At 48.6% G+C, this 23,076-nt stretch overlaps 1 protein-coding gene across 7 annotated transcripts in view; it reads left to right on the top strand.

The window, feature by feature from the left end:
* The window catches only part of lratb.1 (lecithin retinol acyltransferase b, tandem duplicate 1), a 309,269-nt gene that overhangs the window by 154,599 nt on the left and 131,594 nt on the right, over nt 1-23,076 (top strand). For 6 of the 7 annotated variants that reach the window (XM_070871411.1, XM_070871416.1, XM_070871410.1 and 3 more), the window contains 3 exons: nt 7,680-7,744; nt 16,814-16,920; nt 21,137-21,245. In XM_070871411.1, the coding sequence (XP_070727512.1) occupies nt 7,680-7,744; nt 16,814-16,920; nt 21,137-21,245 (281 nt within the window). The remainder of the gene's footprint in view (nt 1-7,679; nt 7,745-16,813; nt 16,921-21,136; nt 21,246-23,076) is intronic. The other variant, XM_070871414.1, reaches the window with a different exon arrangement.

The following is a 23,076-nucleotide window of genomic DNA, read 5'->3' as shown; positions in this document are numbered from 1 at the left end:
TCCGGGGTCGGAGGCCTATAAAAGGCCCAGCGAGAGTGAGGCGGCGGCAGTTGGAGCTGCGCGAGTCCGGGGTCGGAGGCCTATAAAAGGCCCAGCGGGAGAGTGAGGCGGCGGCAGTTGGAGCAGCACAAGTCCGGGGTCGGAGGCCTATAAAGGCCTAGCGGGAGAGTGAGGCGGCGGCAGTTGGAGCAGCGGGAGTCCGGGGTCGGAGGCCTATAAAGGCGAGCTTGTGCAGCTACAGGGAGAAGGCAAAAAAGAAGTAAAAAGAAACAGAAAGGTGACATCACAGCCAAGGGGGTAAGTGATTGGCTGGTGATTGTTGAGTAGTTTTTCTTTCTTCTCTTTAACAGTGAGTAAACTTTAACATTATTGTTGCCTATCTAAGGGTTAAGTCATGGCAGAAGAGCTCGGTCGCGTGTTATGCTCCTCCTGTACCATGTGGGAACTCAGGGACGACTCCATTGTCCCTGACGACTACATGTGCGGGAAGTGTATCCACCTCCAGCTCCTGACGGTCCGCATTGCGGAATTGGAGCTGAGGGTGGATTCACTTTGGAGCATCCACGATGCTGAGAATGACGTGAGAAACACGTGTCGCAAGTTGGTCATACCACAGGAGAAGGGTCCACAGCCAGATAGGGAATGGAAGACCAGCAGGAAGAGCAGTGCAAAGAAGGTAGTGCAAGGGTCCCCTGTGGTCATCCCCCTGCAAAACAGATACACTGCTTTGAGTACTGTTGAGGGAGATGACTCATCCGGGGAGGGCAGCAGCAGCCAAGTTCATGGCACCGTGGCTGGCTCTGTTGCACAGGAGGGCAGGAAAAAGAGTGGGAGAGCGATAGTGATAGGGGATTCAATTGTTAGGGGATTCTGCGGCCACAACCGAGACTCCAGGATGGTATGTTGCCTCCCTGGTGCAAGGGTCAAGGATGTCTCGGAGCGGGTGCAGGACATTCTAAAATGGGAGGGAGAACAGCCAGTTGTTGTGGTGCACATTGGTACCAACGACATAGGTAAAAAAAAGGGATGAGGTCCTACGAAATGAATTTAAGGAGCTAGGAGCTAAATTAAAAAGTAGGACCTCAAAAGTAGTAATCTTGGGATAGCTACCAGTACCACGTGCTAGTCAGAGTAGGAATCGCAGGATAGCGCAGATGAATACGTGGCTTGAGCAGTGGTGCAGCAGGGAGGGATTCAAATTCCTGGGGCATTGGAACCGGTTCTGGGGAAGGTGGGACCAGGACAAACCGGACGGTCTGCACCTGGGCAGGACCGGAACCAATGTCCTCGGGGGAGTGTTTGTTAGTGCTGTTGGGGAGGAGTTAAACTAATATGGCAGGGGGATGGGAACCAATGGAGGGAGAAAGAGGGAAACAAAAAAGAGACAAAAGCAAAAAACAGAAAGGAGATGAGGAAAAGTGGAGGGCAGAGAAACGCAAGACAAAGAACAAAAAGGGCCTCTGTACAACAAAATTCTAAAAGGACAAAGGGTGTTAAAAAAACAAGCCTGAAGGCCTTGTGTCTTAATGCAAGGAGTATCCGTAATAAGGTGGATGAATTAACTGTGCAAATAGATGTTAACAAATATGATGTGATTGGGATTACGGAGACGTGGCTGCAGGATGATCAGGGCTGGGAACTCAACATCCAGGGGTAGTCAACATTCAGGAAGGATAGAATAAAAGGAAAAGGAGGTGGGGTAGCATTGCTGGTTAAAGAGGAGATAATACAATAGTTAGGAATGACATTAGCTTGAATGATGTGGAATCTATATGGGTAGAGCTGCAGAACACCAAAGGGCAAAAAACGTTAGTGGGAGTTGTGTACAGACCTCCAAACAGTAGTAGTGATGTTGGGGAGGGCATCAAACAGGAAATTAGGGGTGCATGCAATAAGGGTGCAGCAATTATCATGGGTGACTTTAATATGCACATAGATTGGGCTAACCAAACTGGAAGCAATACGGTGGAGGAGGATTTCCTGGAGTGCATAAGGGATGGTTTTCTAGACCAATATGTCGAGGAACCAACTAGGGGAGAGGCCATCTTAGACTGGGTGTTGTGTAATGAGAGAGGATTAATTAGCAATCCCGTTGTGCGAGGCCCCTTGGGGAAGAATGACCATAATATGGTGGAATTCTGCATTAGGATGGAGAATGAAACAGTTAATTCAGAGACCATGGTCCAGAACTTAAAGAAGGGTAACTTTGAAGGTATGAGGCGTGAATTTGCTAGGATTGATTGGGGAATGATACTTGAGGGGTTGACTGTGGATGGGCAATGGCAGACATTTAGAGACCGCATGGATGAACTGCAACAATTGTACATTCCTGTCTGGAATAAAAATAAAAAAGCGAAGGTGGGTCAACCGTGGCTATCAAGGGAAATCAGGGATAGTATTAAAGCCAAGGAAGTGGCATACAAATTGGCCAGAAATAGCAGCGAACCCGGAGACTGGGAGAAATTTAGAACTCAGCAGAGGAGGACAAAGGGTTTGATTAGGGCAGGGAAAATGGAGTATGAGAAGAAGCTTGCAGGGAACATTAAGACGGATTGCAAAAGTTTCTATAGATATGTAAAGAGAAAAAGGTTAGTAAAGACAAATGTAGGTCCCCTGCAGTCAGAATCAGGGGAAGTCATAACGGGGAACAAAGATATGGCGGACCAATTGAACAAGTACTTTGGTTCCGTATTCACTAAGGAGGACACTAACAACATTCCGGATATAAGAAGGGTCAGAGGGTCTAGTAAGGAGGAGGAACTGAGGGAAATCCTTATTAGTCGGGAAATTGTGTTGGGGAAATTGATGGGATTGAAGGCCGATAAATCTCCAGGGCCTGATGGACTGCATCCCAGAGTACTTAAGGAGGTGGCCTTGGAAATAGCGGATGCATTGACAGTCATTTTCCAACATTCCATTGACTCTGGATCAGTTCCTATCGAGTGGAGGGTAGCCAATGTAACCCCACTTTTTAAAAAAGGAGGGAGAGAGATAACAGGGAATTATAGACCGGTCAGCCTGACATCGGTAGTGGGTCAGATGATGGAATCAATTATTAAGGATGTCGTCATAGCGCATTTGGAAAGAGGTGACATGATAGGTCCAAGTCAGCATGGATTTGTGAAAGGGAAATCATGCTTGACAAATCTTCTGGAATTTTTTGAGGATGTTTCCAGTAGAGTGGACAAGGGAGAACCAGTTGATGTGGTATATTTGGACTTTCAGAAGGCTTTCGACAAGGTTCCACACAAGAGATTAATGTGCAAAGTTAAAGCACATGGGATTGGGGGTAGTGTGCTGACATGGATTGAGAAATGGTTGTCAGACAGGAAGCAAAGAGTAGGAGTAAATGGGTACTTTTCAGAATGGCAGGCGGTGACTAGTGGGGTACCGCAAGGTTCTGTGCTGGGCCCCAGCTGTTTACACTGTATATTAATGATTTAGACGAGGGGATTAAATGTCGTATCTCCAAATTTGCGGATGACACTAAGTTAGGTGGCAGTGTGAACTGCGAGGAGGATGCTATGAGGCTGCAGAGCGACTTGGATAGGTTAAGTGAGTGGGCAAATGCATGGCAGATGAAGTATAATGTGGATCAATGTGAGGTTGTCCACTTTGGTGGGAAAAACAGAGAGACAGACTATTATCTGAATGGTGACAGATTAGGAAAAGGGGAGGTGCAACGAGACCTGGGTGTCATGGTACATCAGTCATTGAAGGATGGCATGCAGGTACAGCAGGTGGTTAAGAAAGCAAATGGCATGTTGGCCTTCATAGCGAGGAGATTTGAGTACAGGGGCAGGGAGGTGTTGCTACAGTTGTACAGGGCCTTGGCGAGGCCACACCTGGAGTATTGTGTACAGTTTTGGTCTCCTAACCTGAGGAAGGACATTCTTGTTATTGAGGGAGTGCAGCGAAGGTTCACCAGACTGATTCCCGGGATGGCGGGACTGACCTATCAAGAAAGACTGAATTAACTGGGCTTGTATTCACTGGAGTTCAGAAGAATGAGAGGGGACCTTATAGAAACGTTTAAAATTCTGATGGATTTAGACAGGTTAGATGCAGGAAGAATGTTCCCAATGTTGGGGAAGTCCAGAACCAGGGGTCACAGTCTAAGGATAAGGGGTAAGCCATTTAGGACCGAGATGAGGAGAAACCTCTTCATCCAGAGAGTGGTGAACCTATGGAATTCTCTACCACAGAAAGTTGTTGAGGCCAATTCACTAAATATATTCAAAAAGGAGTTAGATGTAGTCCTTACTACTAGGGGGATCAAGGGGTATGGCGAGAAAGCAGGAATAGGGTAACTGAAGTTGCATGTTCAGCCATGAACTCATTGAATGGCGGTGCAGGCTAGAAGGGCCGAATGGCCTACTCCTGCACCTATTTTCTATGTTTCTATGTTAACATTGCTTTACACATTACTCACATCATGCAAGGGAGGGTTCTGCAACTCCATGGGTGGTGACCGAGCAACTGTGGGTTGCCACTAGTGCCGCCGCACGTTCCTCGAGGTCAGTTAGCTGCTGCAGCTGAGCAGGACCTCCTCCGGTGCGCCTCTGCTCACTGCGGTTGTTAGATATCTTTCTCTGCAAACGTGACAAGAGCATGGAATAAGCTAATTGATCAGGTACTATCATGGAAAGACAACAGTTTACAATGTTATATGCTAATATGGTTTGTATCAGCCATGATCATATTGAATGGTGGTGCAGGCTCGAAGGGCCGAATGGTCTATTCCTGCACCTATTTTCTATGTTTCTATGTATCTACAATTGATGCAAGGTTATAACAAAGATCGTGTTTAGGATCTAATGCTTGATACAAACATCTCTCTCGACTACAATCTCCATTGAAGGGCCCCCAGGGTTGGTGGGGATCAGGATAGCTGCTGAGCTCGGCAGTGACAGGAGCTAATGTCGCAAAGTGTCTCAGGGCAGACAGTGAGCCAGGGCAGCTCTCCCCCAGTCCAGGCTGGATCACAGTGTAAGTGACAACAGCCGGAGAGACGGACACAGTCTGGGTAAAGGTGACCGGACACCGTGCTCAGTCGTGCTCCATCCACCAACGTAACCCAAAAGGAAATGGTGCCAAAATTAGACTTAAAAAGGGGGCAGGCCACGAGCCCTGTCCAGATCTTAGCAGGGATTATATGCAAGAATAACCAGCTTCATTTCAATCCTGGAGATTTACATATTATGTGAATCATTACAATCTAAAATCTATTTCATACTCACTCTTGCCGAAGCCACCAGGCTGTTCCAGCGCTTGCGGCACTGGTCGGACCCCCTCACCTCGTGGGACACTGACGACACTACGTCGGCAATCTTGCCCCAAATGTTTCTGTAGATCCAGGGTGGAGGTTTTCCACGCCCACCCCGGGTTAATTGAGCCCACCTGGACAAGGGCCTCGTTTGCCTCATCGGAAAAGGGTTTTGCCCTCCTCCTCCCACCCCCCCCTCTCCACATCATGCACACTATTATCAGAAGACAACATTGTGACAGTCTTATCTCTCTCTTTCGTTCCTTCTCTCTCTCTATCCTCTCTCTCCCCCTCCCTTTGCCTTCTGCGCATGCGTGGATGACCCCTGACCTCCCGAATCATGGAAAAACTTGGTTGCAAAAAAAACACATGCGCAGAAGGCCATTGCTGGGGAAGCCTTGCCTTCCACATCGCTGAGGCCCATTTCACATCGCTAGGCTATCGCTCCCAAAAAAACAAAAGTAGCAGTCCCAAAAATGGACGATCTTCCAGCGATCCTGAAGGCTAAAGCATTGCTAAGGCCGGAACATCGCCCATTTTTTGGGCCCGAGCGATGAGTGCAAAGTCCAGCCCCTGCTCTAATCGGGCACCTGACCCCGCACGGCACCCTCTACAGAGCATTTGTGGCGTGTGTGAGTAGCAAGCAACAGCGAAGCTCTTCAACCAATCAGATTGAAGCATCTTCACTGAGCCACACAGATTCTAAACCAGGAAGTATAAATTAGATTTAAGTCATGTACAGAAAGTAAAATAAAGATTGGGAAAGGCAGATGGGATGAAGAGAGATAAAAAAGTAAAAAGTAATAAAATATATATTTTTTATTTTTTAAATCTCCAACACTAATTAGCTTCTGAAGGAATGAGATTCCACACTTCTAAAATAAAATTTTCAGACTCAGCGAGGTTGTTTGACAATAATTTTCACTTATTACACTGTTAAAAATTCACTTACTCCTGGATGCACCAGTCCAAACCTTTTTTGGCATGTTAATGAGTAATTAGTAGGCAATCTGGGGTGATTGTATCTTGAATCTACCTTCCCTGCTGTGGGAAAGTGGATGGACACATAATGCCTCTACATGATAGAAGGAACTGTGGTTGGGGTTACAGGATTGAATCCATGTCCTCTCATTCAATGGCACAACATTCGGGGTAAACAAACTTGTGGCAGAATTCTGCCCAATCAGAAAAAACCTGATAATATAAATCAACAATACTGCATTTAACCTCTGTTAAAGGGTCAATGCAACAGTATGGCAATGGAACACAATGGACCAGAATTTGGGGTGGGTAATAACTGTGTACTAACAGTGTTCGCTGTTATTACACTCTGAAACTGACCTCAACTTCATGTAACGCATGCGCATCAAAATGTGAAAATCCTGAAGTTTTGGCCACTCCGACACTGGCTGTGACATGAAACTTAGGCTTTTCCGTGGTAATATCGCTGTTAAATGTTGGGCCTTGCTGGATTAGTTGTAACTGGGGTTTTAACAGATACAAGAACCATCAGCAGGTCGGGGCTTTCAAAGGAGCATACCACTTCAAGGTACAGCATGTGCTGGAGAATGATGCCTGTGAAGGGTGTGGCTGGATTGGACGACACCAAGGTCCAGGTCGCCGATTAGAGCGTGGGCAGCTGCAGCAGGAGCGGTGAAGGAGCGGCGAAGGAGCGACGAGGTCGGGGCGAAGGAGCTTCGAGAGATTGCAGAGCATGTGATCGATCGGGGCCCAGGAGAGGCGTGAGTTCGGGGCCCAGAAGAGGCGAGGGCCCAGGGGCAGCAAGAGCTAGCCCACACTGCAATATGTGTGCGCACTAGGTCCGTGCAGCGGAGCTGGTCTCCAGTTGTCTTGGTTATTTCTTGCCACTGGACCAAAACCTAGCTCTGTTAAGTCCGTGTGGTGGCTGGTGTGCAATGGCCACTACACGTTAAAAAAGTCCACACACAGGCATCTTCCACCCTTCAACATGTGGTTCGGGACCTGGAATATTAGGTCCTTCATTGAAACACCTGTGAACTCATCTCTTTTTGACATGGAAACAAGTCATCCTCGATACGAGGGACTGCCTATGATGATGAGTGGGTAACTACCGCAACTTTACGCCAGTGCTTCTATATCAATGCTGAGTCTATTGGCGGGGTTCTGTTATAGTGCAGCCTGTGGAGGAGCAGGGTAACTCGGATCGTAACTTCCAGTTTCCCGCATTTAATTGCACATGTGCGGACTCTGGAAATTGCTGTCCAATTTACTCCATAATAACGGTCAGCACTGTTACCTCACAGTTATTATTAACACACAATCTGGACCATTATAAAGGCATTTATTAAAAAGAATGAAAAGATCAATTCGAATTGTTTTCCTATGATGCTGTGTCAAAACTAAAGCAAGCTGTTTTTACTTTTTTTTGCAGATATAGAAGGTGGAGCGGTGCGTGTTCAGGGAGCAAAGGGATTGCCCCCATCTAACAATTACAAGGTGCTGAGGAAGGAAATGTTTTCAACTATTAAGTAAAACATGTCATTTACTAAGTTGTCAGTTTTGTTGTTGTGTAATATAAATCATATGGTTTCTTGAAATTCATAATGTGGAGAATGATTATGACTAATGTGTAGGATGATGATTATGCATTATGTGGATAATGATGCAATATGAGGTTGATGACTAATATGTGGAAGATGTTTCATCGTGTGGAGGATGATGCAATATGAGTAGGATTATGTAGTATGTGAAGCATGATTAAATGCCCGAAAGTGTTGCGCTTAGAATGAATTATGTTGTACAATTACTGTTATTATTTGGATAAATGTGGCAGCCATTTTGTACATGGAAAGGCCCCACAAATAGCAATGAGATGAATAACCACTCCATCTATTTTATGTAGTGTTGGTAGAGAGAGGAATATTGCACACAGAAAATTCTCTGCTTTTCAGATAGTAGAATGGGATCTTTAGCATTCACCTGAACAAGCACAGATGGGACCTTGGTTTATTGTGTCATTTGAAAGACACTGGGGGAGAAATTGGAGTTGTTTACACCTCCCGTTAGCGCCCCCCGGGGCATAAACAACTTTTCAGCCGGGCGTGGCGCCGTTAACGACTCCCTCTAAATTCCACGGGAGTTTAGCGGCGACGGTAACCGGTAGCGCCCTGCGCCGGCGATGACGATGTCATCACTGTGTGCAACGACCCGTTTTTACCCTGGAGCAAAAATTTGTGAGCATCCCCTGAAGCTGCAACGGGCGGTAACCCCAAATATGTGAGCGGGGCGAGACTTCCACACCTGGCACAGGAACCCCCACCTCGCAGCTGCTACCACCCCCGAACTTGGCATGAAGCAATTTTCCTCCCCAATATCTCCAACAATACAGTAATGTCTAACCACTACACTGAAGTGTCAGCATAGGTTTTAGGCTGAAGTCTTGGAGTGAGCCCAAATCCACAGCTTCTGCATTGGAGGTAAAGTCCTACCAACTGAGCCAAACTGACATTTGAGAAACCGATTTCAGTCAACTTTAAACATGCCCATAATGTGTACATAAATTAGGAAATACGTTAAGGTAGTATAACATTCTATTGATTTACATGATCATTTATGGTGAGAATGAGCATTTGATCCCTCTGATAGAATGAACTTTGAGAAATATAATCATAGAATCATTGAAACTTTACAACACACCCGTTGTACAAGTACCGGCTCTTTGAGAAAGCGATACACTTTGGGGTGGAAATTCGGTCGCGCCTCATTTGGGGCGGTAACCCAGGCGGAGCAGTAATTTTATCGCCTGAAAAAGTTTGCGTCCTCCGCCCGGAAATTCAGCACATTCAGGCGAAGAGCTGACAGGAGTGCTAAATCAGCCATTGCACACCAAAGCTGGGGGGGTGCCATAACGAAAGTTTGGTTGGAAAATTTGGCAGACCCATTGCGCATGCACGGAACTCCAAGTCAGATCCCGGGAACAGCCGAGTCTTAAAGGTGCGGCAACTCAACTAGAAGCATGCGCACTTCAAGATTCAATCACCTGAGTCCAGGAGGATGGATGCGGATGCAGCGAGACAAAGTGCGCATCGCTTCTTGGCTGCAGCCCTTAAGGCACTCATGGAGGCCGTGGAACGGCAGTAAGATGTTCTGCTGCCTGGAGGGGGACGAATGCCATCCCCCAGAGTCTTCAGGAGGCTGTGGCAGGAGGTGGCACAGCACGTCTCTGCCCCCGACACAGTGCCCAGGATGGCTACTCAATGTGGGAAAAAATAAATGACCTGACTCGGATCATCAGGGTGAGTACCTGTTACATTATCCTTGCAATGCCTTCATGTGAGCCTCACTGCTTCATACTGCCCACACTTTCCCTATGTGTGACAGGCCATGCTCCTCGTTGCCCAGACATGACCCGCCCATCCAAGTGTCTCTCACCTTCTAGCTCCCGACTCAGCCTAAGGACACCAACAAGACCTTTTAACTCTCTATATGCGGTCACAGCCTCTAACTTACTTATACCTCCTTGTGCCTAGACCCCATCTTCTACACATCCACTGTGAGCTGCCATGCAGTCTGAGATGCAGACATTGAGACGTCATGACATCAGTAGTGACTCACTTACTACAGACAGATGTTGCACAGCAGTAGGTACAGACCCACTGACAACCTCTTGTTTTGCTCATTGCAGGCCAAGCTCGCCCACAACAGGCGAGAGCAGGAGTGGATGGGAGGAGGGGAGCCAGACCTGCAGGACCTCACAAAATTGAGGAGCGAGTGTTTGTCCTCATGGGCCCAGCAGTCAGAGTGGTGGCGGCCGGACAAGCGGAGCCCCCGTAGGACTCTGGCGGTTGTCCATGTGATGTCCGTTTTCTGTGACAGCCCTAACCCTTCATCCCATTACAATATGTGTCTGCAAAATAACGATGCTTCCTCTTTCTTGCCATCCTGCCCCCTCCCCAGCTGCTAACCACACTTGTGTTGCTTTGTGCTTACAGATGATGAACCAAATGTGCCGCAGCCTGCCCGTCAGCCAGCGTCCTCACACGAGGGGGAGGATGAGAAGGACGTGTGTGGCCACCGACCAGGACCCGACACCAGTGCCCGTGAGTGGGGACACCAGCTCAGGGGAGAACGCCAGCAACTTCCAGGGCTTCCCAGATGCTGACGCTCCTGGACCCAGTGGCCTGCAGCAATGTGCAGTGTGAGCGGAAGCTCGGGGGCCAGCTCTCTGGAGGATATGTTGGCCCAGGAGTCCTGCTAAGAGTCAGGCAGATGAGGACCATGATTGGGAGGCTCCGAACAGGGAGTCAGCGCAGATGCACCGTGAGATGATGGGTGCATTGGGGACTGTGCCGCAGAGCATGGCTGCACTTGGTGTGAGTGTGGCGGAGGCCGCATCCAGCATGGGCCACGCCTCTCAGCAGTCCACTGAGACCATCATTGCCTGTCTAGACCGGCAAATGGCCTCAGAGAGCCACAGTGGCGTCTCAGAGGTGTCAGCACGTGCCAAGGTTGACATGGCAGGAACCATGACATCACAGGCCGAAGCCACGCAAGGTCTTCGTGATGTCATGCAGATACTGGTTGCTGGCATGCAATCTCAGACTGCAGCGGTTGACACTCAGACTTCAGCGGTTCAAGTGCAGACTGCAGTGTTTCAGGCGTTCCCTGCATTCATTCAGTCTCAGAGTGCTGCCATGCAAGCTGTGACTGCCGCTATCCTCTCTGCCTTCCCCACAGTTGGACGGGGAGCAGACGGTGCCGCAGCAGGTCAGCAATCTGTGGAGGCACATATTGCTCCTGATGCTCTGGCGCCGTCCTGGAGGAGTGGCAGTGTGCTGCTAGAAATGGAAGGTGCTGTCCTTCCTCACAATGACAGCATCCCGCCCCTCGCCACTGCCAGTCTGCCTTTGCACCCGACACCGCCCGCACCCCAGCCACCCTACACTGCTGTCGCCCATCCTGAGCCGGTGCAGTCAGCAGTCGGGTCCTCCATGCCCACAGCTGACCAAGGACGTCATCTTAGGCCATCTGACCTGCATTCCTCCGACACACAGCAGCCCTCAAATGGCCTTGCTGCAGGCACTGAGGAACCATTGAGGAGGAGCAGTAGGCAAGGGGGCGGGGGGGTGAAGCAGAGGGGTGGTAAATACCTATGCAAAATAAGCTAATTGAAGGTGTCCCCATGGGTCCCATTCACATATTGGTGCATAAGTCACTCATATGTTGTTTAATTTGAAGGGGCATCTGCTCCACTTTGTTATATTTGAGGGGCTGGGGTTTGGAGGAAAATGGGCAAGGCCTGATGTTTGTTAAATAATTTGAAGGGGCGGGTGCTCCATTTTGTTTTTTTTTGAGGGGGCTGGGGTTTTTGAGGGATGTGTTTGCAATAAGATGTTACATTGAACATTTCCATCAGCCTCTGGTGTGTGACTGTTAACTTGTTCTGGAGATGTGGCATTATCATTGCACAATGCGCGCTCATTCATAGCTGCATCCCTCAGCACACTCCATTCAAGCGAAGCACTTCATTATGAGCCGCCACCGAATAGCCCTGCCGCCGAAAACAACATTGGGTCGCTGTCTCCTCTATCGCTGCTGCTGGTCATCGCCATCTTGCTGGATATTCGGGGTGTCGGCAGACTCCTGGTCCTCTTCCTGCTCCCCCTCTTCCTTGTCCTCCTGAAGTGGCCATGTGATCCCCACTGGCAAGGCTTGGGCCCTCATGATGGCCAAGCTGTGCAGCATGCAGCACATCATAATGAATAGTGAGACCTGTTGAGGAGAGTATTGAAGGCTGCCCCTAGAATGGTCTAGGCATCGGAATCACTGTTTCAGCACCCCTATAGTCTGCTCTATGATGTTGCGGGTGGCGTTAAGGCTCTCACTGTAGCGTTCCTCTGGATCTGTGGTGGGGTTGCAGACGGGGTCATTAGCCAGGTGGCCACGCCGTATCCCTTGTCCCCGAGCAGCCAGCTCGGCCTTCCCGTGGTGGCTGAAACAGTCACGGCACAGTGCTCTCCCACAGGATAAAGGCGTCATGTGCGCTTCCAGGATAGCGAGCATTGGTTGCGAGGATGCGCTGCGTGTGGTCGCACACCAGCTGCACATTTAGGGAGTGGCATCCCTTTCTGTTTCTGAACTCTGCATTCTGGAATGGTGCTCGCAAGGCTATTTGCATGCAGTCAATTGCTCCTTGTACCCTCGGGAAGCCCGCCAATCTGGCAAACCCACATGCGTGCTCATCCTGTTTCTTCCTGCTCATTGGGAAGGTAATGAAGTCCATTCAGTGGGTGTAGAGAGCCTGTGTGACGTCGTGAATGCAGCGATGTGCTGCAAATTGAAAGACGCAGCATATGTCCCCTGATGCAGTCTGGAAGGAGCCGGAGGCATAGAAGGCGAATGCCATCGGGACCTTCACTGTGACGGGCAGTGCAATCCTGGTGCCGATGTGAGGCTGCAGGTCTTCCTGCAGGAGATGGCATATCTCTGTAACAACCTCCTTTCGGAAGCGCAGTCTTCTGACACACTGCTCTTAGGAGAGGTCCATGTATGAGCATTGGCGCTGATAAAGCCGTGGCCGGTAAGGCCTCCTGCCCCGACATCTAGGGGGCTCTCCTTCTTCGGCCACTGACATGGCCAACAGCCCTTCTTTTTTCACGACGCCTTGCTAGAGCGTGTAGAATGCGACGCTGGCGAACAAGTAATGCCCCCATTGAAGTTTTAGAAATAACTTTCTCTCAAACTTAACTGGTATGCCTGCTGCTGCAAACTCAGAGGCTCACCACCGTACTGTGTGCAAACGTTGCACTGACTGTGACCTCTGAGGGAAGCGCTTCCTCATCACCAGTTAATAACTCTGCAAGTCTGTACTGACTGTTTTTCCAGACATTGTTCTTGGTAACCGTTAAATGAGGTTGCCGCACCTAATTTACCGACCAGGGCGCAAGCGGGGGTGTTGCACCAGGACTGATGTCATGATTGGAGTGATCGTCAGCAGCCAGGCGCTACTTTGCATCCTATGAATTTTGCCTCCAATGAATTTTCGGTCGGGGCGTTAAATGCTGCGATTCCAGTCGGTAACCTCACGCTCCCATTAACGCATCCTCTGGCTGCTAACTGATGCGTTAGGCAACCAAAAATCCAGCCCTTTGTCTCATTCATCTACCCTTTCCCAATATACCTTTTATTATTATTTGGCTTTAAAAGCAATAAACTCAAAATAATGGGGGAACAACAAAAGAAAATTGATTGGGGTAAGTTGTTGAACAACACCAGTAGAAAACAAGTGGAACACCTTTAAAGGTGTATTGCTGAGCCTGTGGGATTTATACATTCCTGAAACCAACGAGCTCAGACTAAAGAAACAAGAGCTTAAATGGATTAACAACCATATTAAAAGTGAGATAAAGCGGAAGAATAACCTCTACAAATTGTGCAGGGAGCAAGGGAAAGGGGTTCATTTGGATGAATATAAGAAAAAGCAAAAACACACCAAAGGCTGATTGGAGGAGCAAAAATGAACCTAGAGAAAAGTATAGTTGCAGAGACTAAACACAACAGTAAGAGGGCAATTGGTAAAGCGGTGAAAACCCTAAAAGATGTAAATAGGCTTGAAACTGTTCAAATTTGTAGATGATACCTCACTAGGAGGGGCAGTGGAATTGAAGGAGACAGTTCAGAAACCACAGTTGAATAAAATACATACCGGTAAATGGATAGAAAAATGAAAGATAAAACTTAATGCAGAAAAGAAAGACTTGCATTTATATAGCGCCTTTCATGACCACCAGATGTCCCAAAGTGCTTTACAGCCAATGAAGCACTTTTTGAAGTGTACTCAATGTTGTAATGTGGGAAACAAGGCAGCCAATTTGCACATAGCTAGCTCCCACAAACAGCAATGTGATAATGACCAGATAATCTGTTTTTGTTCTGTTGATTGATGGATAAACATCAGCCAGGACACAGGGAAACCATCCCAGCTCTTCTTCGAAATAGTGCCATGGAATCTTTTACATCCACCTGAGAGAGCAGACAGTGCCTCGGTTTAACATCTCATCTAAAAGACGGCACCTCTGACAGTGCAGCATTCCCTCAGTACTGCACTGGCATGTCAGTCTAGATTTATGAGCTCAAGTCTCTGGAGAGGAAATCAATATAACGACAGCATTGGCCTTCGCAGAACAATTATTAACATGCAGCGTTAACAAACTCACCATCACCATCAACAGAATGGTACGCATAACAGACAGGCTCCTTGACCAATAGAATCAAAGAGCGCAGAGGAGGCCTTACGGCCCATCGTGCAATAGTCAGTGTAAAGTAGACAAGTGTAAAGTACAGGAAATCGGAAGGAAAAATAGGCAATACTGTACTCCATGAATCGTTTTATAATAGACACGGATGAAGCCGAAAGAGACCTCAGAATCTTAGTAGACTCGATACTCAATATGCACAACAAGTTCAGAGTAACAATCAACAAAGCCAATACAACGTTGAGCGACATGGGGAAAGCAAGTCAGAGGCAATTGTGACCAAACTGTATAGTGCTCTTATACAAAAGCAAAATACTGAAGATGCTGGAGTCTGGAATAAAAACAGAAAATGCTGGTAATCTCAGCAGGTCAGGCAGCATCTGAAGAGAGCATGTTAACTCTGCTTCCTCTCCTCAGATGCTGCCTAACCTGCTGAGATTTCCAGCATTTTCTGTTTTTATTATGTATCGTGCAGTGGTGAGATTATACCTTGAATTTGAATACTGCTTCTCGTTCTGGTTGCTGAGAAAATTGGACTTTTCAGCATGGAAAGCGGGTGGCTGCGAGGTGATCTTATAAAAAATATATAAGATTGTTATGGGAATGGAAAAGGTGGATATTATTTTAAGTCAAATAGTGAGAGTAGAATAAGGAGTCAAAGGGCTGGATTGGGGCGGCGAGGTCTCCTGTGACCAGTCGCGATCCTCGGGTCGGGTTTTGCAGCGGCGCTTAGCAGCCCCCCCAGGAAGAGCTGTGCTGGGTGTGCAACGCCTCTCGTTGCGACACCATCCGAGTTTTGACTCGAACCTGACCCATACGCCTGGAATCGCACCTCGCAATGACCACCTGGGAAACCAGAGCGATCCAGCCATGCCGGCGGCGGTGAGGAAGGTAAAGTGCTGTAAAGGTAAGTGCGAGTGTTTGTTCTTTTAAATTTTAGCGATTTGTGTTGTGGTTTGGTGGGCGATGTTTTTGTGGTTTTTTTTTAAAGGTTCCCTCCCACGGCCTCTCTCGGAGCGCACACTTGTGAGTTTGTGAGTTTCCCATTGTGAGTAACCCTAACCCTAACCCTGGCGCAGGGCCCAGATGCCCAAACTTCCTTACTAAAGCACAACCTATTCCCGGCCGGTAACTTTTCCATCTGCCTCCGTTTTCACCCCGAAAACAGAAAAGCCTAAAATCCAGCACAACGATTCAAACTAGAAGAAACTAAATTCTTATTTACACAAAGTGTGAAAGTGTGTTTAAGTTTTTTTTAAATATCTCCTGACCCCTCTCTCCAGTCTTTGGTGATGGTCTTAATTTTTTTCCCTCTGGTTACTGACTCACTGACCAGTGGATAGTTTTTCCTGATTTACTTTGTCAAAACCTCATATAATTTTGAATACCTCTATTACATCTTCTCTTATCCTTCTTTGTTCTCATGAGAAGAGTCTGGGTTTCCATCATCTCTCCTCATAACTAAAGCCTCTTATCTATGGTATCATCTCAGTAAGTTTCTTCTGCATCTATCCACAGCCACACCATCCTAATAGTCTCTGCAATTTTGTCTCTTATGTTCCCTCTCTCACCCCCCCACCCTGTAACCAATAAATTGGATTTAAGAACATAAGAAATAGGAGCAGGAGTAGGCCACTTGGCCCCTCGAGCCTGCTCCGTCATTTACTAAGATCATGGCTGATCTGATCATGGACTCAGCTCCACTTCCCTGCCCGCTCCCCATATCCCTTTATTCCCTTATCGCTCAAAAATCTGTCTATCATCACCTTAAATATATTCAATGACCCAGCCTCCACAACTTTCTGGGGCAGAGAATTCCATCTCATCTACAACCTTCCGAGAGAAGAAATTCCTCCTCATCTCCGTTTTAAATGGGCGGCCCTTTATTCTGAGACTATGTCCCTAGTTTTAGTTTCCCCTATGAGTGGAAATATCCTCTCTGAATCGACCTTGTCGAGCCCACTCTTATATGTTTCGATAAGATCACCTCTCATTCTTCTGAACTCCAATGATTATAGGCCCAACCTACTCAACCTATCTTCATAAGTCAACCCCCTCATCTCCGGAATCAACCTAGTGAACCTTCTCTGAACAACCTCCATTGCAAGTATATCCTTCCTTTAATTCGGAGACCAAAACTGTAAGCAGTACTCTAGGTGTAGCCTCACCAATACTCTGTACAGTTAAATGGTGTAGATCATTCTGCAATGGCATTGAATAAAATTGATGCTGTTTTTTATACAATATGTGAAAAGCTGACATCAGACTTTACTACTGAGCATCATTTTATTCCATACTTCTTGGTATTTAGGTTTGTGCTACATATTTAGATGGGTACCGAGCCACAGCTGTTTGCCCAGTGGGAGGATCCCGGTCTGTAGAGAAGGGAAGAAGGACAGCAGAGAGTATTTTAAAGAGGTATGCTTATTAGAAATAAAAACATTATCTTGCACATAGAATCATAGAATTTTCAACCACAGAAAAGGGCCACTCAGCCCATTGTGCCTGCACTGGAGTGGGGATGGTATATTCCAAGTTATTCCCTGCAGCCAAAATTCAGTTGCACAAAAAAGATGGCGCACATATGATTTTTTTTCTGTTTTTAACCACAGGGATCCTTGCTGCAGCTGGATGATTGATTTTCAAGACTTTGACATTTTTTCAAAGTCCCAAAAGAAGTCGGTCACAGTGCGGGCGGGAGATCGACAGAAAGGAGCTGAATTTCGGTTGGGACCAGAATTCCGCCACTCTCAATCATACCGCGTGTGCGTCACCACGCTCTCTCCCCTCAATTAAAGGGGAGAGAATTGGGCATTTTAAATCTTCGGCTACTAGCCCACCTGGGAGGGTTTCGGCCGGGCCAGTGGCCTTTGGCACCCAAGAGGGGGTGCCAGGCTGCCGTTGGCGGCCCGGCCAAACCCGTGGACACTATCTTGCCGATTGGGATGTCGGCCGGCAAAAATAAATAGATGGGAGCCATGGCATAGGCCCTCCCCTTGAAGGGCCGCTGTGCTGCCGGGCCACACTCAGTGCGGATAAGGTGCATCGGCACAAAAAGCTGTCGGTGGCACCGCACGGCAGGGGGTCGATGGATTTAGGTGAATTTTGGGTGGATTTTATTTCAGGTGAGGGAGAGCGGCAATGCGCGTTCAGATGACGCACTTGCGGCGGTCATCAAGATCGAGCGGAATCGGAACCAGGCAGAAAAATCCCTGACCTGAATTTGGGTCGGGTTGGCCATTTGACGATAAAGCGGCGGCCACGGGATTCCGCTGCATGGCCACCGCAAACGGACAGTAACGGGTCTTTCTGAGACCTTGAATTTCGGTCCCCCTTCAAATAAAATGAAAATTATTTTGGGGGAAAAGAAACTTTCTACATTGTAGACTTTGTTGGAAACTTTTATTTTCCTCTTCCCTGCAGAGATCAACTATTTTTCTTGAAACAAGCAGACCCCAGGGAGTAACCTAGATTGTTATTATTCCTGGCTGTGGATTTACCCTCCTTTTCCCCCCTTCCCGCATTCTCTCTTCCCTTACCACTTTTCCTCCCCCAACCCTATTTATCTCCTTATGCAACCCTCTCCTCCCTTTCCACCTCTTCTGCCGCTACTGCTTCCGCTCCAAAGCAGAAGGGACAGCGGAAGCAGTGCTGCAAAAAAGTTAATGCCGGGGCACTTAAAGACCCAGCTAAGAGAGCCCTATACAGCCAGCGCCTCACAGCTAACTTGGCGTGTCTTGATAACCCTGAGATGCTGAATGCCCACAGCGCTTGGTCTGCCCTCCAGGCCTCTATAACCAGTGCCTGCGAAGAGACACTTGGTCACTCAACCAGAAAACACCAGGACTGGTTCGATGAGAATGATCAGGAGATCCAAGAACTAATAGATCGCAAGCGCAGAGCATTTCTGAGCCTCAAGCAACAACCCAACTCGGGAGCAGCAAAGCAACATTACAGGCGGCTCAAGGCTGAGGTCCAACAAAAAACTCGGGAGCTAAAGAACAGGTGGTGGATGGAGAAAGCACAGGAGATACAACAATTGGCCGACAGCCATGATGTGCAAGGATTCTTCATCGCAGTCAAGGTCACCTATGGTCCAAACTCCCAAGGCCCCAACCCGCTGCTGGCCAAGAACGGGGAAACACTCATCAAGGACACCGAGGCATTCAGGGCCCATTGGAAGAAGCACTTCGAAGATCTCCTCAATCGAGACTCTGCCTTTGCCTCAAGTGTTCTCGACTCCACCCTGCAGCATGCGACCCGCCACCACCTCAGTGACACCACCACGTTGCATGAGGTAGGAAAAGCCATAAGACAGCTCAAGAACAACAAGGCTACGGGAGTGGATGGAATCCCTGCTGAGGTGCTAAAGTATGGTGGAGAGGCGCTGTTGGCGCGGATACATGATCTCATCTCTCTCATCTGGAGGGAGAAGAGTATGCCGGGAGATCTCAGAGATGCAGTGATCGTGACCATCTTTAAAAAAGGGGACAAGTCCAACTGCGGCAATTACAGGGGAATCTCCCTGCTATCAGCCACTGGGAAAGTTGTTGTTAAAATCCTCCTCAACCATCTTCTCCCTGTGGCTGATGAGCTCCTCCCAGAGTCACAATGAGGATTTCGTCCCCTATGGGGCAAAACGGACATGATCTTTGCAGCACGACAGCTGCAGGAAAAATGCAGGGAGCAGCGCCAGCCCTTATACATGGCCTTTTTTGACCTTACAAAGGCCTTTGACACTTCAACCGCAAGGGTCTATGGAGTGTCCTCCTCCGTTTCGGATGCCCCCAAAAGTTTGTCAGCATTCTTCGCCTGCTCCACGACGACATGCAGGCCGTGATCCTTACCAACAGATCCATTACAGACCCAATCTATGTCCAGACCGGGGTCAAACACGGCTGCGTCATCGCTCCAACTCTCTTCTCAATCTTCCTCACACCTCACAGTCAACAAGCTCCCCACTGGAGTGGAACTAAACTACAGAACCAGTGGGAATCTGTTTAACCTTCGCCGCCTCCAGGCCAGGTCCAAGATCACCCCAACCTCTGTCGTTGAGCTACAGTACGCGGACGACGCCTGCATCTGCGCACATTCTGAGGCTGAACTCCAGGATATAGTCGATGTATTTACTGAGGCATACAAAAGCATGGGCCTTACGCTTAACATCCGTAAGACAAAGGTCCTCCACCAGCCTGTCCTCGCCGCACAGCACTTCCCCCCCCAGTCGTCAAGATCCATGGCGCAGCCCTCGACAACGTGGACCATTTCCCATACTTCGGGAGCCTCTTATCAACAAAAGCAGACATTGATGAGGAGATTCAACATCGCTGTGCGCCAGTGCAGCCTTCGACCGCCTGAGGAAAAGAGTGTTTGAAGAAAAGGCACTCAAATCTACCACCAAGCTCATGGTCTACTGGGCTGACGTAATACCCACCCTCCTGTATGGCTCAGAGGCATGGACCATGTATAATAGACACCTCAAGTCGCTGGAGATATATGACCAACAATGTCTCCGCAAGATCCTACAAATCCCCTGAGAGGACAGGTGCACCAACATCAACGTCCTTGCCCAGGCTAACATCCCAAGCATTGAAGCACTGACCACACTCGATGAGCTCCACTGGGCAGGCCACATAGCTCGCATGTCAGACACGAGACTCCCAAAGCAAGTGCTCTATGCGGAGCTCCTTCACTGCAAACGAGCCAAAGGTGGCAGCGGAAACGTTACAAGGACACCCTCAAAGTCTCCCTGATAAAGTGCGACATCCCCACTGATACCTGGGAGCCCTGGCCAAAGACCGCCTTAAGTGGAGAAAGTGCATCTGGGAGGGCGCTGAGCACTTCGAGTCTCAACGCCGGTAGCATGCAGAAATCAAGTGCAGGCAGCGGAAAGAGCGTGTGGCAAACCAGTCCCACCCACCCCTTCCCTCAACGACTATCTGTCCCACCTGTGACAGAGTCTGTGGTTCTCGTATTGGACTGTTCAGCCACCAAAGAACTCACTTCAGGAGTGGAAGCAAGTCTTCCTCGATTCTGAGGGACTGCCTTTGATGATGATGACAGAGGAGAGCATTGCTGGAGGCCTGCAGTCTGTTGTTTTGCTGACAAAGGTGTGTTGGAAAAAGGAAAAACAAAACTTATGACAAAATTTCCCCACAAAAACAAGTTTAGCTTTCATTAGCTGATTACTGGTGGCTTTTGTGGAATGTTCCACAGCCCAGTGCTTTCTCTGTCCAGTGAAGGAGATTGTCTGATGCTGAGCGGTTCATGAGGGAAATATAACTGAAAACTGAAAAGATCTAAAACAAACAAAATAAATAAAAAACTAGAAAATAAGTAATATTGGGAAATGATGGAGATGTAAAGGATGAAACTTATAAGAGTAACATATAACCAATAACATGAATTGGAAATCTGAACAGCCTTATTGCAGCAGAGAATTCATCGTATTTCTATCAATGTACATGCGCTTTCATCATTACCATTTTTACCCATGACTATTTTTAAGCAATAGAAGATACTCTATTTAAAAATAAAGCACTGTTAATCTGTGTTGATACTTGTACCTTTTGTAATTTGGTGAAATGTTAGTGATTCTAAACCAGTCTTTCTGTCCTTTTGTTGATTTATGAAGGATGCGACGCATGTTCAAGCAGATGGGCCTGGATGACTTCAAATCAGTCAATGTACAGATTCTGGGATCTGAAGAAACCTATGGAGGTCAAGCTGTAAAGAGGACTGATGTATGTGAAATGACTTTATAAACCATAATGAGCGATTTGGGTGTAGGGATCATTGGGCCCAAGTTATGGCCTCAGTTGCTCCTGATTTTTTGGAGCAACTGGTGTAGAACGGAGTATCTTAGAAATTCAAATTCTCGGCATTTAGTTTGCTCCAGTTCTAGTCAGTTAGAACAGTTTCACTTTGGAACAGAATGTTTTTTTCAAAAGGGGGCGTGTCCGGCCACTTACGCCTGTTTTCAAAGTTTCGGCAGTGAAAACTTACTCCAAACTAACTTAGAATGGAGTAAGTGAAGATTTTTGTACGCTCGAAAAAATATTGTCTACACTTTAGAAAATCAGGCGTAGGTTACAAATCAGGCAAAGGGAATGGTGAGAGGGGGGTTTAAAGGGAAGTTTACAAACATTAAACACTTCAGTATTACAAATAAAGAGCCATCATCAATAATAAATGATAAAAACATCAATAAATCAATCAAAAAAAATTAATAAGAAATATTTTTTTTTTTAAATCAATAAATAAAACATTTTCTACTTACCGACTGCAGCACCGGGAGCCCTCCAACAGCATGCTGGGATGTCCCCACCCCCCAGTGTGTCTCTGTCAGTGTCTCTATCTCTCTGTCTCTCTGTGCTGTCTGTCTGTGTGTGTCTCTCACTCTCTGTCTGTCAGTGTCTGTGTTTCTGACAGCGAGGGTTGGAGGGGAGGGGGAGGATGGGGAGGGGTGGTGGAGGGGTGGAGGGGAGGGGGAGGAGGAGTGAGGGAGAGGGGGTGGGGGGGAGAGGGGTGACAAGGGAGGGAGGGAAGGGGGTGAGAAGGGAGGGAGGGGAGGGGGGTGAGAAGGGAGGGGGGGTGAGAAGGGAGGGAGGGGAGGGGGGTGAGAAGGGAGGGAGGGGAGGGGGGTGAGAAAGGAGGGAGGGGAGGAGGGAGGGAGGGAGGGGAGGGAAGGGAGGGAGGGAGGGGGGGAGAGAAGGGAGGGAGATGGGGGGGTGAGAGAAGGGAGGGGAGGGAGGAAGAGAAGAGAGGGAGGGGAAGGGGAAGAGAGAGAGAGAGAGAGAGAGAGAGAGAGAGAAAGGAGAGGGAGGCTGAACAGGCCGGGCCCGGTCGGGCCCAAGACTTCGAGCTTAGACCTACCTGATTGACAGGTAGGTGGCGTCGGGTCCGGGGGTGTCGGGAGCGCGGATCGGGGGGAGCGCGGGTCGGGGAGGGGGGGTCGGTCGGTCGGGGGAGGGGGCGGAGCTTGGTCGGGGCGGCGGGAGATCGGTCGGGAGCGGAGGACGGTCGGGGAGTGGGGGGGAAGGTCGGGAGCGGGGGAAGTGGAGGTCGGGTCGGGGGGGGAGGGGGGGGTGCGGTCCGGTGGGGGGGTGGTGGGAGCGGGAGTCAAGTCGGGTCCGGTCTGGAGGAAACAGGAGCTGGGCGTGGGAGGAGCCTTATGCACGCAGCCCCAGTGAGCCCATTCGGCCAGGGCTAGGGGCTGCATGCTTCGGGCCCCTCCCACACAGTTTTGGGCGCCTGGAGCTACTGCACATGCGCACCCACTGTAGCACGCATGTGCAGAGGTCCCGGCACTGTTTTCAGCGCAGGGACCTAGCTCAGCCTACAGCTTTTGCTGCGCCGCGCCGAGGGCCAGAGGACCTGCCGGGAGCTGGAGAATCTGGAAGTTTTTTTTAGGCGCACTTTGTGGCGCGAAAAACGGCCGTCCAGGTCGGGGCTGCGCCGTTCTAGGCGCGGCCCGAAACTTGGGCCCATTGTGTCTACATTTTTGCAGTCTTTTTACCAGTTTGGGTTTTGACATAACTGAGTGTGCAGCCATCCACGTGATGGCAAATGTCA

This window comes from Pristiophorus japonicus, chromosome 2 (genome assembly GCF_044704955.1).
Source record: "Pristiophorus japonicus isolate sPriJap1 chromosome 2, sPriJap1.hap1, whole genome shotgun sequence".
Lineage (NCBI taxonomy): Eukaryota > Metazoa > Chordata > Chondrichthyes > Pristiophoridae > Pristiophorus > Pristiophorus japonicus.
Note: the sequence above shows the minus strand (reverse complement) of the source record. Positions and strands in the feature narration are given on the sequence as shown.